Source organism: Branchiostoma belcheri, unplaced genomic scaffold (genome assembly GCF_001625305.1).
Source record: "Branchiostoma belcheri isolate BF01 breed outbred unplaced genomic scaffold, Haploidv18h27 scaffold56, whole genome shotgun sequence".
Classification (NCBI taxonomy): Eukaryota; Metazoa; Chordata; class Leptocardii; order Amphioxiformes; family Branchiostomatidae; genus Branchiostoma; species Branchiostoma belcheri.
This window is the reverse complement of record NW_017804198.1, coordinates 2,158,909-2,176,122: the sequence shown is the minus strand read 5'-3', so window position 1 is coordinate 2,176,122 and position 17,214 is coordinate 2,158,909. Positions and strand designations below refer to the sequence as shown.

The following is a 17,214-nucleotide window of genomic DNA, read 5'->3' as shown; positions in this document are numbered from 1 at the left end:
TGTACACACTGTCAGTTTTAACTTGCATGTCTGTGAACGTCACCTGACAAGACAATTATTCACTCCTCTCCCTTGTTTTTTTACAATTTTTTTTTCATAATTTCCAGAGGAAAAGTTCATTTTCTTGTCTTCAAGTGCTACTTTATTCTTTTGGTATTTCGTATGATCTGGTGGGGAAATGTCTGGCTAACCCTTATTACAATGTAGCTTTTGTGTCTCAAGTGAAGAAACTTACAAAGACTCTAGTAGATACTACTAGTTGTGAGAAAAAGAATTATCCACAAAATTTACCTTCAGGTCATCACCCCCTCCCGAAGAAATACAGAAAAATAGATCTACTTGGCTAATCTACTTGGCCTGGCTAGTCAAGGAAACATAAGGGCCTTGTACATGCCCATATACATATGTGGATCCTGTGCAAAGCTGCTCACTACTCAGCATAATCTGACTGCAACCACTAGCACTCTCTTGTATGTGCTTCCAAGGGCTCTCTTTAGGTAACTGAAAATCAGAGGGACCATGTATAGGACCATGTGGGGATTTGATTCAATTCTTAACTCTTCATTGCAGTATCACATGTTAGCCTAAACATGCCAGAAGTATGGCGATGTCAAGTAAGGTTGCAATGACTGTTGTCATGCATCTGGAGTATTTAGCTTTCTTGAGAGTACTTTACATGTACCGGTATGTACACTACAGACACACTCATAAACTGCAAACAATTCCCCTGCAGCAAGATACTACGTGTATTATGAAAGGCACTAGGAGGGTACAAGACAGGAAAGAAGATATTCCTGACCCTTGCATGACCAGTCAATGGAATGTCAAATTTCCCTTGTGGTTTACTGATGCTGGTTAGTCTGGCCTGAGAGAGCCTAGCTGGTTTAACAGGACGCTTTCCTGCATAGCTCAAACAAAAGATCAGTGACATGTACATGTACATGTACATGTACATGTATGTTCTAGCCTGGTATCTTCAAATCTGTAATGTGCATATGTCATCATCACTTAGTGGAGAATTTTTTTACCTTAAATTACCAAAAATTACCTTAAGAGATCTCAATTTTTTTCAAGAAAATTATCAATCTCTTACCATTTACTTAAAGCAGCACAAATGGAAATACATCAGGCCATGCAGGCTTAAGGTTGTTCTCCTGAGACTATTGTCTAGAGGTCTCCTCTGTGCTCTGTGGCTAGATAGATAAGCTATGAAAACATGTGGTAGTGATTACAGTTTGGTGGTCAGGAGGGGCTCTCTGGGCCCTTACTGTGAAGACTTACATTAAAAGCCCTGAATTTGTTTGGATAAGAGTGGAGGCGGGGCATGGAAAATTGTTACACAAACCCAGTAGCACCCAGAGCTACCTTGGTGATAAGTTCTTCCAAGGGTAGTTGTCTAGCGTTTGAACACAGTCTCACAGTACAGTTCAACTACTAAAACCATGTCCCATTATGTCCCAAGTTCTAACAAGGCTTTATTCTTCTTTCTTTCCTCTTATTGACTAAATAGTGACAAATCAATTGTAGATAACCAGAGCAGGTATCCTCTTGTATTGACCCACAAAAAGCTCTGGCCTACAGCCATCAGCTGAGATGGTCGGACAAGAAAAAGCAAGAAAGTTGGTTGGGGAAGTGGATGGTGCAGCAGCTGCTCCAACCGTTACACGGCCCCAAAATCCCGAGGACATCCAGTCTGGGAGTCTTGCAGAACTTCAAAGTGGGATAGGAGAGACATTTGTAACCAAGGGCTGAAACTTGATTTCAGGGTGTGATCGAGCCATGATATAGTGGCACAGAAGCTATGTACATGTGGAATAAGATATGTTTTGTACTATATTATACCCGCAATAAGGTAAATAATAGAAGTTGCTAGCCTAAATCAAAATTAAAAGCAAAAAGTGCAAAGCTATCAGTAATCTCAATGCCAAATCGCAGGGCATTGGGTTGTCATGCAGCGGAACAAAGCCAATAATATGCATTTCTGACAATTTTTACCCAAATCAAGCTAGTACATTGTAGTAACATCTGTATGGACAAATGATACATTTTGTGGGTATTTTATGAAATCTTTTTAAAAATTTAGATTTCTGCGCAGAAATCTGTGCAGAATTCTGCAGATTTCTGCAGAATTCTGCAGATTTCTGCAGAAATCTTCACCCTGTGTGTCAATGGAATTTCCCTTATGGTTCATTCAACTGATACTGCTGGTTACTAGCCAGAGTGTCAGCCTTTGTAGCTTTCATCCGCTCCCCACACTCTTTATACGGGTAGCATAGTGGGAAGTAGATGAAAGATAAAAAGGCTAACACTCAGGCTACCTGGTTACAGGATCTGGTCTTATGCTTGCCTGTATAGCTCAAACGAAACGTCTGTTACGTTGTATGTCCTCGTCTGTAATGTGTATAGCTCGTCATCACTTTGTGGAGAATTGTTTTACTTCATAAATTACTTTAAAGATCACAATTTTTGTCAAGAAACGAAAAGAACAGCATACAGTGCGAAGCTATCCCCATGCCAAATAGCAGCGCACTAGGCACAAGCCAAATTGAATGCATTTCCGACAAGTTATGCCCAAAATACATGTAACCTGATAGTAGCATTTTTAGGACAGTAAATCTACCGCTTATCACCATAATGATACATTTTGTAGGACAGTACGGTACGAAATCTTTTAAAAAGCAGATTTCTGCGCAGAAATCTGCGCAGATTTCTGCACCCAGCGCAGATTTCTGTGCAGAAATCTGCGCGGGGTGCAGAATTCTGCGCAGAATTCTGCAGATTTCTGCAAGAAATAACTGGATCCCTAGGGAACTATCACTGTTATCTACATAGTTGTTGTCATCTTCTACATCACCATGTGGAATGTCAATTGTCCAGGACAAACTATACTTGAAAAGTGAGAGGTAGTCCGGAATTAGAGTGTCTGTCCGGAATTAAAGTGTCGCCTGTTAATACTAGTAGATATAAGAGGGCAACTTACACTTGTAATATACTAAATTTATAAAAACCGTCATCGTCTTATTATTATAGCAATATAAGTAAAACAATAATAATTTCTCACGAGTAAGATCACTACTGTCTGCCAAGAAGTGCAGTAAGTTCTGCCAAGAAGATTAGTGTAATAAGTTCTGCCAAGAAGTGCAGTAAGTTCTGCCAAGAAGTGCAGTAAGTTCTGCCAAGAAGTGCAGTAAGTTCTGCCAAGAAGTGCAGTAAGTTCTGCCAAGAAGTGCAGTAAGTTCTGCCAACAGTTTCAGTTTCAGTTTATTGAGATACCCTTTAGCCCATTATGGGCTATTCTTCCAGGGTTCCAATACAAATACATGTAACATCACAATTACAGACACAATTCTACATATTTACACTTAACCTACATGTACAGCATGAATCATTCTAGTATTTCACAGTCTATCTGTACCCTTTCTGGATGCATGGATACAAAAGTTCTCACCACTTGGCTGCCTGCTCATAATGATCTTTCTGCAGCTCTGTTGCCCAGGCATCATACAGGTCCAGTATTACAGGGTCATGGGGAGGGAGACGGGCTTTGGCCAGGGCAACAGCCTCTCTGGGGAGATCAAGAAAACATCCGAAAATTTGATATTGACCAATCAGGAGGAAATAATACTACACAACAGAGAATAAATAGTATCATGAAAGTTCATCTGAATGTGTTGGTAGTTACATGATTGTTTAAAGTTAAAACTTTCGTTCCAACACAAAAAAAAAATTCTCTCAATATTTCTTGAGAGGGGTGAAGGAAGCCATATACATCAGGGCCCATCACCCTACATTGAACCGCGACGGGGGCCAACATCGTCTACCAGATACCTTTGACCCAGTGTTGACGTCACACTTCAAAGAAGCCACGTGACAAGCTTCACTGGGTCAGTCTACTGAGGAAGACCAGAGTGACTGGTCAAAAGCTCTAGGTGAGAGAATTTTGGAACAAAAGTTTAACTTTAAACAGAGAATAAATAGACTAGAGTAGGTTTCGGAAAGATTCGACATGCCAAGATTGCAATGTACCCGGTAATGAAATATTTCGTCTGGAAATGTTGGATGAATGTAAAATAAAATCTGTAATCTTCTTTACAACGAATATAGTACTAAAAGGACAAAAAATAATGTGTTCTCAAATGAGTAAAAGCATGTATTGCACATTATTGAATCTTCAATTCAAATTACAAAATAGTTATACATATATTACAAATTGTATAGTATACAAAAAAAGTCAAGTTGTTTTTCTTTAATTTTGTTATATTTTCTGAAATCACATCTGAAGTGCAACCACAAGAATGGAGAGCAACTGTCAATAAACTGAATAGTCAGTGAAGACAGACTCAGAGTCTACATTTATGTATAAGTTCCTGCACCTGATTTGTCTTTATGAAATAAAGACTAAGCTTTAACTTCTAACACTTAGATTACAGAATTGGGACTTACCCCAAATTTTCGGTTGACTCCATCAATCTTGTTCACGGAATGGACCCGTCTACTCTTGGAACGTGATGTCAGAGACACGTGACCGTAGTAGCGGGTCATACGTGCCAGATAACTTGTGTCGCCCCCCGTCTCTGTTCAGGGTAGGTCTGCATGTGAGCTCTTATGTAGACCGCCTCCTTTACTCCTCTTGCAAAGAAGTCCAATTCAGTCTCTGATGTCACGTTCCAAGAGTAGACGGGTCCATTCCATGAACAAGGTTGATGGAGTCAACCGAAAATTTGGGGTAAGTCCCAATTCTGAAATCTAAGTGTTGGAAGTTAAAGCTCAGTCTTTATTTCATAATGACTTGTACCAACACAGATGAACTTTCATGCTGACTTGTGTTGTCTTGTACAAAGTGTCGTAGTACTTACCTGAACATTTTGTTGTTTTTCAGCAAGGCGATAGCCTGGTGGACTTTGTGACAGGCCAGCAGGAACGTGACAGCCTTGTAGTGCTGGTCTTGTCCACATAGTTGCTGTGCATAGTCCTGGACAGTCTGTACCCACACATCATGACCAGCTGGAACACAAGTATTCACTGGGTTCTACAAGTATAGGTCAAGTGTAACATGTCTACAGCACATTAGTAGAATGTAATGCTTACGTCTTGTATCAGTTAAGTACTAGTCTTGTGTGAATAAGGTCATGTGTTTGTAAACCGTAACTTTCGCGAGATCACGTTGAGAAGTGATTGGTCATTAATTATCCTGATGAAGGCGACAGTGGTCGCTGAAAATTTGGGTAACTGATTCCATCAAGATTTCCTATGAAAATATGTTAACTTTTCAGACACAGGCTTGAAAATGACGTGGTTGTCATAGGCAGAGATTGGGCCATGTGCAGTTCTAAATATTGCCAGTTGCAATGGACAAGTGGATTAGGCAAGTCCCTTAATGCAAGTCTATGGGGGAAAAATCAGGACCAAGAGAAAGTGGTCGTTATGGAATAAATACCAGCTTATAGAGGGTGGTCGCTTGAGCAAGTTTGCCTGTACATATAGAATACAACACAGTGTATACCTTATCGCCCAAGTTACCAACAGCCCGACTGCGCATTGAATCGCCCGACGGCCTAAGGCCTAAAGGGAGATCCGATCCGCTGGAGGGCTGGGACTGAGTATGATACGGAATGCACCGTGTTGTATTTTATGCCTTTCAATGCAAAATGAGTGAAAATTTGGTGTCCCTAAACTAAAAAAATGCAACAACATCAATTCCAATGTCAGAATTTGTATGCAAATTTTCCAAAGCGGTGCACGCAGTTAGGGCAAAATGCACGGTAAAGTACGGCCCAGTCCGGAACACCCGTATCGAACGTAATCGCAGCCCAGGTATGACATAAATGTACTAATACTGCAGAATGATAACTCACCTAGAGGTGCCATTGCTACTAACCAGTCTGACAGCTGGCCATGTTGGCGAGCCAGCTTCAGGGCTCCCAGGATGTCACCTCTCCAGACGGCCAGCTGCAGGCTGTGGTCCAGATGACCGTTCTCTACATGGTTCAAACCTGAGGAAAAATCAACACAGAGTTAGCATCCTGCTTCCCCTTGCCACAGTGTCTTAATGGAACATACTGTGCCTGTGCAAAAACCGTGGTGTATTGTGCGTAGGGCTTGGGAAGGGAGGCTTGTCTAAGGTCGTCTTAGTGTATTTAAGGTTGCCATTTCCTCTATAGTTTTCAAATGTCGTATTGGAAAGATACAAAATTACGTATTGTCTGCAACCAGCAAAGTTCTAAATTTACAAAATATCCACCCTAAACAGTGGGAAAATATGGTTTTTGCACAGGCGCGGTGCATTCTGCCGATGTAATGGTCTCTAATTGTGAGATATGCTCAAAAGTCATACAATCCTGTACATGTATGACACTGTCATTCATTTGTACTGTCCATATCTTTCCTTCTGTAAAACCATACAGTATTTTACAATTTACTGTTACAGTAACAGTTCTATCTAGTACATGTATGAGCCTGATATCTAACGTTACAGGCATCTGACAGGGTATCAATCTACATCTACGGGGTCATGTGGCGCAACGGCAGCGTGCGCGACTCGAATCAAGAGGTCCCGGGTCCTGACATGCCACCGACCTTGTGCCCTTGGGAAAGGCACTTAACGCGACTTTCCCCACTAGACTGAAGTGAAAATGAGTATTGTCTGTCCACTTTTCATTTCTATGTGCGGGACACAACACCAGCAACAGCTGCCTCTGTTCCGCGTGTATTGCATTGTTGCAATTTCAATAAAATAAAGTTTAAAAAAAATCAATCTAAATGTATCTACCATCCAATTTCCTTGTTCGAAATCTTTTTACAGTGACAGTTTCTTTCCCCGTAAGGCCAAGCTTTGGAATTCCCTCTCTGACAAGTGTTTCTTATCTAAAGAATCTATATCTAGTATATTTCTAGTGATATCTTAACATACATGTACGTACCATATTATTAGAGAGAGAGCTTAACTTACTTTCCTCTCTGAAGGTTTTGTACAAACTTCTTCTGTCAAAGAACAGACCGAGGCCGTCACAACCTGCACTTCCAGCAGACATGTCTCCACCAGCTCTTTCTGAACAGAACAACAACATGGCTGAACATTCTTCTTCTGGGGAGATGTTTTTTTTAAATCTATTCACATATATCTATTGAGTATTGAGCAGGAAGCAAAGGTTGCTTATATAACACCTTCTACTCAAAAACATACAACGAGTATAAAACACATTGACGAGATACATGCATAATTAAAAGGTCTTGGTAGTCCTTCGTTGTCGAAGAGGACTGTCAGTGTGCTCATTCACGGGGGATGTGACCTCATATGACTTCACAGTCCCAATCTCGAGGCACAAAGCCGTCCACACTTCAGGCATTTGTGATCTTGAGTCAGAACTGCTGATGTCGCTGCGTTGTGCCGTCTGACTCTTGCAGCATTAAGACGCTGCCTCCTATCCTCCTCAAAGGCTACAGTAGCTCGAGAGATGAGCGCCCTCCAGGCTGTTCTGTCAGAAGCTGCCGACTCCAGTTGGGGCGGCTTGATGCCGCACCACTTGAGGTTGTTTTTTTAGTGTGTCCTTATATCTCAGCCTGGGCCTTCCTCTTTTTCTCAAGCCCAGCTTCAGCTCCCCATACAAAAGTTGTCTGGGGATACGGTTATCAGTCATTCTGATAACATGGCCAGTCCACCGGAGTTGGGACTTCAGCAGCATCACTTCAACACTTGTACATTGGGCCATATCTAAGACCTGCTGGTTGGTGACTTTGTCTTGCCAGGAAATGTTCATGATTCTGCATGCGTAGAGCCCTCATGTGAAACTGTTCGAGCTGTTTGATGTGTCTTCGGTACAAAGTCCAGCTTTCCCATCCGTACAGAAGTGAGGACAGTACTACTGCTTTGTAGATCTTGATTTTAGTGGTCAATTTGATGCCTCTTTGTTGCAGGACCTTTACCCTGAGTCTCCCCAGTGCCTGGCTGGCTTTTTGGATCCTGGTTGTGACTTCCTTATCCAGGGATCCAAAAAATTTTTGAGTTGAATCAATTTAAAGAAATGGCAGGAGGAGGAGAAGGAGAAGAAGAAACATGAGCAAATCAATATGACTTCACCACAAAATGAAGTCATAATAAAACAAACAAACAAACAAAGAGACTCACCATACATGAGCTGTGCCAGTGTGAGGCAGTCCTGCTGCAGGTGACACTTGGCACGGTTGTCCATGTTAGCTGACAGAGGAAACAGTGAGCGCCCCTTCTTCTTCTTACGGTGAACTCTCACATCTACATGGGAGATATCCAATGGCAGAGATAACAATGACATCAATCAGTACTGACCTAAGAACATTTTTCCTTATGATTCAAAATATGGTTGGTTAAAGATAAGTAAAGGCAAGGAAGCCTTTTTTGAGGCCATAGGGGCAGGGACTTGTTTTCCACTGTGTCCAGGGCACGGTATTGGAAGGCAGAGCCCATCCCTCTCCTTTCACTGCCTTTAACCTCCCAAAATGAAGTGAAGTCAGGTACAGAGTACCCATTTCTACACCTAAACTGTATGTAGCCAATATCAGTGACGTTTTTGCTAGGCTAAGATTCCCTCATCCCAGTTCATGACTGGGGTTGTCTTTCTTATCCACTGCAGAGAGCTTTAGGATTGTGTTCTCACCATTAACGGACCACCTACAGTGACATTGGCTAGATATAGTGTTGAGAAGAAGTACTCCAATCAGAAGCTCTAAGGAAGGTGTTATCATCATAATAAACATAATACCTATTACTTTTTGATATTATATTATAATCAAATTCCCACCTTTTCCTTCAGCTGCTGCTGACTCTGCCACAGGCAACACATTATCAGCAGTTCTCTGTGGTGGCAGTATGTCCTCCACAGTGAGTGACCGCTGGGTAGTCTGACCCTGCAGATGACCACCTCCCTCCTGCCCTTCAGCAGTGCTGGTCGGGTGACTCTCAGAGACTGTGTCCAACAAACAATGAAAGTACTGAAGTTTTTTTAAAGTTTATTACAAATTCTTGCCCAGATCCATCCAATATTGTGTTAAAGAAAATGTAGATAAAAGGCTACTAAGACATAGCTATGAGTATGAGTGCAAAATATTCCTAGACATTCAACAGCCACATTATACACTTTAAACGAAAATTGCTGTTATTGGGAATGCTTTCAGCACCAAGGACAAAGCAACCAAAGATTCCTGCTGGCCACCACATAATGCCTCCTAGTGTTTGAAAGTGGTACTGCAGTCTCAATACCCTTAGTCTTCCATCCATCCTTCCATTCATTTACCCACCCATCCATCTGTCCATCTACCCATCCATCCATCCATCCATCCATCCATCCATCCATCCATCCATCCATCCATCCATCCATCCATCCATCCATCCTTCCATCTACCCACCCATCCATCCATCCATCCATCCATCCATCCACCCACCCATGCATGCATGCATCCATCCATCCATCCATCCATGCATGCATCCATCCATCCATCCATCCATCCATCCATCCATCCATACCCATCCTTCCATCCATCTAATATTGTGTTGAAGAAAATGTAGATAAAATGCTACTAAGACATAGCTATGGGTATGAGTGCAAAACATTCCTCGACATTCAACAGCCACATTATACACTTTAAACGAAAATTGCTGTTATTCAGAATGCTTTCAGCACCAAGGACAAAGCAACCAAAGATTCCTGCTGGCCATCACATAATGCCTCCTAGTGTTTGGAAGTGGTACTGCAGTCTCAGTACCCTTAGTCTTCCATCCATCCTTCCACGTTCCATCCTTCCATCCGTCCATCCATCCATCCATACCCATCCTTACATCCAACCATTAATGTGAAGAAAATGTAGACAAAAGGCTACTAAGACATAGCTATATAAGTGGAAAACATTCCTAGACATTCAACAGCCACATTATACACTTGAAAGGAAAATTACTGTTATTGTCCATGCTTTCAGCACCAAGGACAAAGCAACCAAAGATTCCTGCTGGCCATCACATAATGCCTCCTAGTGTTTGAAAGTGGTACTGCAGTCTCAATACCCTTAGTCTTCCATCCACCCATCCATCTAACCATCTATCCATCCCAGTGGGAGTACTGATGCCCACCTTCTGTAGAGTGTTTCTGTCTCATCAGTTGTGCTCTCTTCTCTTCTAGAAGTTGTAACAGTTCGTCAGAGTTGATACTGTTGGTACTTCCTGTCCCCTCCTCATGCCTGGGTGTTTCATTACTGATGTCTGTACCCAGCTGTTCCTGTCCCCTGGTAGGACCTGGCTGTTTCAGGTCCCGTGGGGCTTGTTTCTGAGGCTCTGCTCCCCTGTTCTTTGCCTTTCCCTTAGACTTGGGCTTCCTTCCTGGTGGTTTGTGATCTAAATATGAAGGATAATTTGATGAAACACCTCTATCTGTTGGATCAATCAATTTCGTGGGACAAGTATTGGATTATGCTATACTTTAACATTAGCAGGTTAGTTTGCAATTTCAGGGTGGCAAAACGAGAATTTTCTGGTCATTCTTCTAAAGTAGTCTAGTAAGTTGAATCAGTCCTATCCCATAGCATACTGATATCTGTGAGGCAAAAATGTGATGTTGCTGATAAAAAAACAGTTGGTTGTTTTGTATCATGGTGTTTTGTATCATGGGCTGGTTCTACATTTTTATGGGTAGTCCCCCAAAGAGACGCCTTACGTAGCTTGTTTTGGGGCCATTTCTACTGCTTCAACTTAGAGATGAGCGAAATGTGCTACATTTTGTACGTATGGCAGTAAATGTCAATATCAGACAAATTTCCTCACCCATATCCAGACTTGTGTTGGAAATTACAGTTTAAACTTGCTTCATAATAATTTCTACCAACACAGATGAACTTTCAAGATATTCCATTGGTTGTTAGAATAGTGTCATAATGAAGTTAGTTTACTGACCAATGGGTGGCTCTTTATGTTCCTGCTGGGATATTTTCCATGACTGAAGAGAGAAGTCGTCCCCTCCACTGTACACCATGTCAGCATCAGTCTGACTCCACTGCACAGACAACACCCTTCCCTGGTGCCCACGGAAGTTGGACATGGCCTTTCCTTTGGTCATATCCCAAACCTTCAAAATCAAGAAAGGTCATATTAACACAATCTATGCCTTGATCGCAGTGCTTGGTGACAGCTGCTTCTGGTAGACATCAGAAATACCTGCACTAACCTGCATATACATGTAGTATACCCAGTACATGGACCAGTGCAGGTTAGGTGCAGGTAGACATCAGAAATACCTGCACAGCTCCAATTTTACCTGCACTAACCTGCATATACCCAGTACATGGACCAGTGCAGGTTAGGTGCAGGTAGACATCAGAAATACCTGCACAGCTCCAACTTTACCTGCACTAACCTGCATATACCCAGTACATGGACCAGTGCAGGTTAGGTGCAGGTAGACATCAGAAATACCTGACCTTGATCTTTGCCTACCCAACACCTATCCACATACCAAATATACCCAATATAATCCATCCAAAGGTTCAAAAGGTAAGTTGGCCGCTAAGGTCCGGAAATACAAACAGACACTCAGACAGACAGACACTCACACACACACACACACACACACACAAACACGCCCAAAACAATACCCCCATTTTTTATGGAGGTAACAAACAAAGAAACAAACAAGTCTTGTGTCCTGACCTGAGCAGTGTTATCATACGAGGCAGACACCAGCCAGCCTGGGTGATGAGGGCTCCAGCACAGATCCACCACCTTGGCTTTGTGGCCGTCAGCCTGACGGAACGGTTCAGAGAACACCACTGGGACATCTGGGGGAGTAGTAGCTCCTGCAATCACATAGAAAGTACTGTTTACTAGTATTTAGATAAGTTTGACTGTACATGTACATGAAATTCATAGTCGACACAATTTTCTCTATACATGCATGTACATGTAGTTAACAGGTTAGGGTTGTAACGAAACAAATAGTTTTCAGCATTTGCTCCAGATGCAATTTGGTACTGCACCTTTGATATGGGACAATAAACATTTATCCAAGCCTTTTCTTGCTGGCAAAATACATGTAACATAACACACACAAGGAAGAGTTTGTCCTTTCTCTTTCCTCTTTTTTCTTCTTTTGTCTCTTTTTTCTTTTCTGTTCCTCTCCACTGATACTCTTTGAAATATCTTAAACAAAAATCTCCCTGTACATGTACATCTATACCACACCGCACCACAAAAGCAATACCTCAATTTTCATGGATATTTTATATTTTTTATCATATTGAAAAGAACAAAGATGCATATGTGTGTAAATTATAACTAATCTAATTGGTTGGATGCAGATGTACATACATGTACATGCCTTTGTGTGTAAATAAAAGTGACTGTCCAATCACAGCCTGCAGGTTGTGAATGTGCACATCTGATTGGTTGGATGCAGATGGACATACATGTACATGACTTGCATGTAAATACAAGTGACTGACCAATCACAGCCTGGAGGTTGTGAATGTGCACATCTGATTGGTTGGAAGCAGATGCCAGCCAGTAGCCATATTGAGCTGGGATGTCATTGGACGTGGGATGCCAGCAGAGCTTGTTGATTGGCCGATGGTGAGTCCGAAGGATGCAGATGCGGCGAAGGTTTGGACTGGTCATAATCTCAACTGACCTGTAAAGAAGTGTTTTGAAGACTTCCATGACACTCAGTATCAGCTGTGTACCTACATTTATGTCATTTATGTCATGATTCACTGCAATTCACTTAAATTATAATTTTACAGTAGTAAGTTGCAGTTGAGAAAAATGGTGGTGTTCACAGAACTATATTCATAATGGCAGCAGGTGTAGAAAAAAGAAAGTCAGTGGGTTATCTGTCAACAGAAGTGACTGCAAAAAATGCAAACATGTTACCACAAAAATATAAGGAATTACAGTATTCTTTTTAATCGAAGGCATCCAATGCAATTTCAGGGCAGCCAATTCAAAACAAAAAAAAATTGGATGAGGAAAACTGTCTGATATTGACATTTACATTTATTTGCACATCTTTGTCATGAAATATGAAACAAGTTATGTGAGCCCTCTCTTTAAAAATTTTGGAAGGGGCACTGCCCACAGATGTCAGTAATCTATGGAATAGGGTTGGTACAACTTACTTAAAAGAATTACCAGCAAATTGACTTTGAAAATCTAGTTTTGCCGCCTTGAAATGGCATGCAATGGATGTCTTTAAGTTAGTCTCCCAACTCGAAGTTATTCTCACATTTAAACTGTCTCTGAAGAGAATTGGAACAGCTGACATACCCATCCTCATAACCAACGGCCACATACTGTCCATCCTCTCTCCAGCTGATCTCTGTTGCAGGAGGTAGTTTGTGCTGTGGCAAAGTGGGGATTTACATTTTGTAAGATATTAAATGGGAGATACATTGTACACGTAGGCTGGCTATAGGAAAAATACTTTTCCAGGAGAGTTTGAATTCACCTGCACAATTTTTTTACCTTAAGTTACCACATTTCACTTCCCTGGCATATCATTGACATGCTAGAATCAAATGATAATTATAAAAAAGGCAAGTTGAAACACAATGAACTTGGAATGACATTTCCAAATGAAATGTATAATGTTAACCTTCACATGGTCTAGCCTAACAAACTACTGCTCTGTTTATTCTTACTCAAACAGATTCATATACACCAGTCCAACTTGATTCTGCCTCTTGCTAGATAATGTAACCCAACACCACAGGGCGTCTGCTGAAGCACCAGTTACCACGGTGAGAGCCATCTGGTTCAGGTCATTGACCTTGAGTGTTTGGAAGGAAGAATAAACAGAGCAAAAACTAGAGAAGTAACATTTGCAAAGCAAATGCATAATGTTTACCTTTGGAAATGGTCTGCTCTGTTAATTCTTACTCAAACACATTCACATACTACTATATGGTGACAGGAGCAGAGCAGACCATGAAATTGCAACATTATGTAACCCAACACCAGTCACCATGGCAGCTGACGTCAACAAATCATGTCATTGGTCAGGTCATAGGTCACTGTTTGGAGAAGAAGAAGAGGAAGAAACTGAGCAAAAACAATATGTTTTCCTTCGGTAAACATAATAATATTTTTTCTGTGAACTTTCAAGGTAAACATGAAAGCTACAGGTGGAACGATACTTAGCAATAGATGTGCTGACTATGTTGCTGATATAGATACTGACTTTGATTTGATTGGTAGACCTGATGATATCCCAGACATTGAGGGCAGGTTGTTGATTCCTGTTGAAAGTGTGTTGGTAGATCACACCCTCTCCTCCACAACTGTACAGCACCAGGGTCGGACTGCCTCCTGAAGTCGACATGTTTGTCATCTCATCTTACTAGTTTTCATCTTATTTGTACGAATATTGTTACAAGAATAATTGTGAACTGTAAAGATTCACAAACTAGTAAATGTAGCTGTTTGGACTCTAGTATATTGCTACAAAATTATGTTATTTTCAATACCCAGGCTCAATATCTTTGGCCTACAAAATTGTAAGACTAGTTGACTTCGTTATACTTCCATCTGTAGTCTTTAAGTTTCTGCAAATTGCAGGTGAATATTTCAAGTACTAGTACACTGTATCTGTGAGTGAGTGTGACACTGTATATCTGTACAAGTAGACATGGTGATGTACAATGTACTGTTGAAGGCATCCAATCCAATTCCTGGGCACCAATACAAAATATTCTGGATGAGAAAATCTGTCTGATCTTTGACATTTGCTGCCATTTTCTCCATTATTTCATGCTTCAAGCATTTGAGATATCCTCCCAAAAATAAAGTGAATTTAATGTAGTACATAAAGTCACTTTTGGTACCAGTATTGAATAGCTAGAACCAGCCCACGATACAAAACATGCAACTGATTCCATCAGTAACATCACACTTTTGCCTCTCAGTTTTCATTAGGATTGATTCAACATTCAGCACTGAAAAAAATGATCAGCATATTGACTTTGAAAATCTAGTTTTCTTTCCTGAATTGGTTTGGGTGCCTTTGATGATGACACTATACCTGACACTGCAACAGTTGGCCCCCAGGACAGCGAATAGACTGTTTTCTTGTGACACGTACTTGACATGGTTGGTTGTCTGCAATGAGACACAAGAAGATAGTCATCATCTTTACTAAGTATCTTTACTAAGTCTAAGTATCAATGAAGTAAAGACCTTTCAGCACAACCATGTCAATTTCGTTATACATGTAAAATGTTATGTTAAACATGTTAAACATGACTACATGCATGATTGAATTCATTCTTTATGTGTATAGAACGGAACTGTTGCAATAAATTTCCAAAGGAATACTGGTACTCCAAAGCACTCACGTACACTCATGTACATGTAAGTTGACCTTTTGATACATGTACATACAGGCTTTAAAAAGTGCTCATCCAATGTGAGGTGAAAATTGTTCGGGGGGGTTTAAGAAAGGCACTTAATTAATGTATGGGAATACTTGATTCTAGTTGTTACTCAGGTGATACTGCTATCACTACATGTACAAAATGTAAGTTCCTGAGTACAGAATACTTACTTGGTGTGCAGCACATCATACAGGCCCACTGAACCATCATCACTGCCAAACCCCAGGATACCCTCCTTTGTGGGATGCCAGGACAACTACGGGAACAGGTACAGGAGATGTCAACATCAGGAATATGCACAGCACAGGGACATTTTTATTTCATTTGTGTTTGGTGTAAGGCCATACCGACTTAATTTTATGGATGACATCCACGCACGCATTGATTTACGCCTGTTCTCAAAAAAAAAAAGATCACGTCCTCCGAGGCTCTGACCTGGGTAGTCCATAGTATTTAGTGACAATACAGAGCCGGTGGTAACCCTGGAGGACGGCGCCCAGGCTACCGAAGCTCCACCACTCAAGAACTCAGTACATACGCACGGTGCTGATTCATAAATGCTGCAAAAAGCCAGCATGTGCCGGTTTGTCGTATACGTCACTATGTACATGTACTGCCGCAAGTTCACAACATCAGCTTTGTATAATGTGGTTTAGTAGCATTTTTATTTTTAGCCAGAATTTTTTTTATTTGCCTGAACGCACTAGTTTGAGGGATCAGAGGATGCCATCCATAAAATTAAATCCGATTCGGTGTGGCCCAAGTAAAAAAGGGAAAGGTAGTCAGATAGCCTCTTTTGAGAAATTCTAATGACAGAAGAATAAGTATCTGAACTTTAACCTTTCATATGCATTAGAACCAACTTGCGGCATTTTCCCTAAAGCCCCTGTCAACACATTAGCTGAAAATGGCCTCCTGAACACTGCTGAACTCCCCCAATCATGGTTAGGAGTTGGGCAAGGTCGGCTAATGTTCAGCTGCACCAGCCAAATGTTTCAAATATTTAAAACATTCAGGTGTGGACAGGAGGTTCTGCCATGGTTAGCAGTAGTCAGGCATGGTTGGTAGGCACATTTGATTCGTATAATAATTGAAAGGTAGATGTGGCCTACATCTGTTCAGAATGCTCACTAACTTCAGCCAACCTTGGTCAGCTGTTGTTTGGGGGAAGGTTCTAGATTTGTGATAGGGGCTTAACTGTTGTAAGTTAATATTTTTGATGCGTCTAGACAAACCCTGTATCACAAACATGATCTGTTCCCACATTTTCCATTGTACAAAAAAGTATCCTTGTATGTTCCTTATGTATGAATGTCTAAGTCAAGTAGTGTATCTTTTGTCTCCACTTTTCTACATACGTTTGTTATGTGTCTGTTAAGTCTTGACCTGTACCTATCCCGTCGTGGAATGAATGTACAATAAAGGTACAATGTATTTCATTTCATTTCAATAATTTGTATTCTGGCAGCATATGCAAATCCAGTGATGATATTTATACTTACTGCAGTCACTTTCCCCTTAATGCACTGCCAGAATCCTGACCAGTCAAAAGGAGCCTGACTGTGTGTGTTCCACACCCGGATCATGCCGTCCCCCACTCCTACAGCCAGCTGTCCTGGTGTCAGCGGGGAGGAGGCCAGGGCATACACAAACCCACCTAACGTGGGCAGGCTCCACTGGGCTTTCATACTGCTCAAGTCCCACAGTATGATCTGCAACACAGACACAATGACAATGAAGTTTATTGCATATTCATACCCCAGTGGGGCTAAATGTACTCTAAAAAGGACTGAGTGTGCTATGTTCTATCTAGTATTTAAAAAAATCTTGTTT

At 41.2% G+C, this 17,214-nt stretch overlaps 1 protein-coding gene across 1 annotated transcript in view; it reads right to left on the bottom strand.

The window, feature by feature from the left end:
* Positions 1-17,214, bottom strand: part of LOC109481522 (gem-associated protein 5-like) — a 66,440-nt gene that overhangs the window by 18,641 nt on the left and 30,585 nt on the right. Inside the window, exons 8-22 of the mRNA XM_019784098.1 lie at positions 16,884-17,093; positions 15,552-15,637; positions 15,030-15,106; positions 14,190-14,317; positions 13,277-13,350; positions 12,457-12,641; positions 11,666-11,811; positions 10,913-11,084; positions 10,097-10,357; positions 8,775-8,939; positions 8,126-8,248; positions 6,950-7,048; positions 5,856-5,993; positions 4,857-5,004; positions 3,449-3,565 (exon numbers count right to left, since the gene is read on the bottom strand). Coding sequence (XP_019639657.1) covers positions 3,449-3,565; positions 4,857-5,004; positions 5,856-5,993; positions 6,950-7,048; positions 8,126-8,248; positions 8,775-8,939; positions 10,097-10,357; positions 10,913-11,084; positions 11,666-11,811; positions 12,457-12,641; positions 13,277-13,350; positions 14,190-14,317; positions 15,030-15,106; positions 15,552-15,637; positions 16,884-17,093 — 2,129 coding nt within the window. The remainder of the gene's footprint in view (positions 1-3,448; positions 3,566-4,856; positions 5,005-5,855; positions 5,994-6,949; positions 7,049-8,125; positions 8,249-8,774; positions 8,940-10,096; positions 10,358-10,912; positions 11,085-11,665; positions 11,812-12,456; positions 12,642-13,276; positions 13,351-14,189; positions 14,318-15,029; positions 15,107-15,551; positions 15,638-16,883; positions 17,094-17,214) is intronic.